Source organism: Arachis duranensis, chromosome 6, assembly GCF_000817695.3.
Source record: "Arachis duranensis cultivar V14167 chromosome 6, aradu.V14167.gnm2.J7QH, whole genome shotgun sequence".
Lineage (NCBI taxonomy): Eukaryota > Viridiplantae > Streptophyta > Magnoliopsida > Fabales > Fabaceae > Arachis > Arachis duranensis.
The window spans coordinates 91150624-91151481 of record NC_029777.3 but is presented as its reverse complement, the minus strand read 5'-3'; the positions used below and the strand labels follow the sequence as shown (position 1 = coordinate 91151481).

The 858-nt window shown below is 41.7% G+C and overlaps 1 protein-coding gene across 1 annotated transcript in view; it reads left to right on the top strand.

The window, feature by feature from the left end:
- The first annotated feature begins 344 nt into the window (after nt 1-344).
- LOC107494541 (DNA cross-link repair protein SNM1) overlaps nt 345-858 on the top strand; it is a 3960-nt gene continuing 3446 nt past the window's right edge. Inside the window, exon 1 of the mRNA XM_016115588.3 lies at nt 345-854. Coding sequence (XP_015971074.1) covers nt 407-854 — 448 coding nt within the window. The 5' untranslated portion in view covers nt 345-406. The remainder of the gene's footprint in view (nt 855-858) is intronic.

Below are 858 nucleotides of genomic sequence, written 5' to 3'. Positions count from 1 at the left end.
AAATACCTATAATGATAATTTTAGAACCAAAATTACATATTAGTAGCTTTGTTGAATGTGAATTTAATGAAATTTTGAATTATATTATTATTAAAATACTAATTTTAGGTATTTAGAAATTTATATTGATAATTTAAATAATTTTATTATTTATTTATTTGAACTGATTCGACTACATTTGAAGCATAATCAAATTATTGAATTATAATAATTCTCTTACATTTTTGTTGCAAAATTTAGGGAGTAAATAAACTTCATATGTCGCGTTTCGCGTGCACTAAATTGATGCGATATATAATATACTCGATCAGTTGCTAAGTGTAAAATACTAAAATCTGGTTAATTTTCCCGCTGTTTCGTTTAAAACACTAAAATCAGATATTGTTTGCGCGCCCTCACATAGCCGATGCCGCTATCCGCCGCCACAGCCGGCGGCTCAGTGCCGCCCGCGCTAGAAGAGAATCCATCACCACAAGACGGCGACGGTTACGGCGTTATCGACATCCCCGGCGTTGTTTCACTTGACGAGGAGGGATTCCCGTCACAGATCCCTTACGAAGACTCTCCACCAAACACCGCCGGCGAGCGATCGGCGACATCGGCAGGAAAGAGCAGCTTCGCCGCCGATTTCTATAGCTGCGGTGCCGATTGGTCCTCGCTGTTGTCGCCGGAGGATCGCAGACACAGCGGCGGTTTCGGTTCGGTTCATTCGGCGAAGAAGTTGAAGCAGGCAAATTTGTTTCAGGTTTGGGGATTCAAACGAAACGGCGCCGCCGAATCTGATTCGGCTTCGTCTATTGAATCTTGCAAACCTAACCAATGTGATTCTTTTACCGGTGGAGGCGAAAGCGTTGGTTC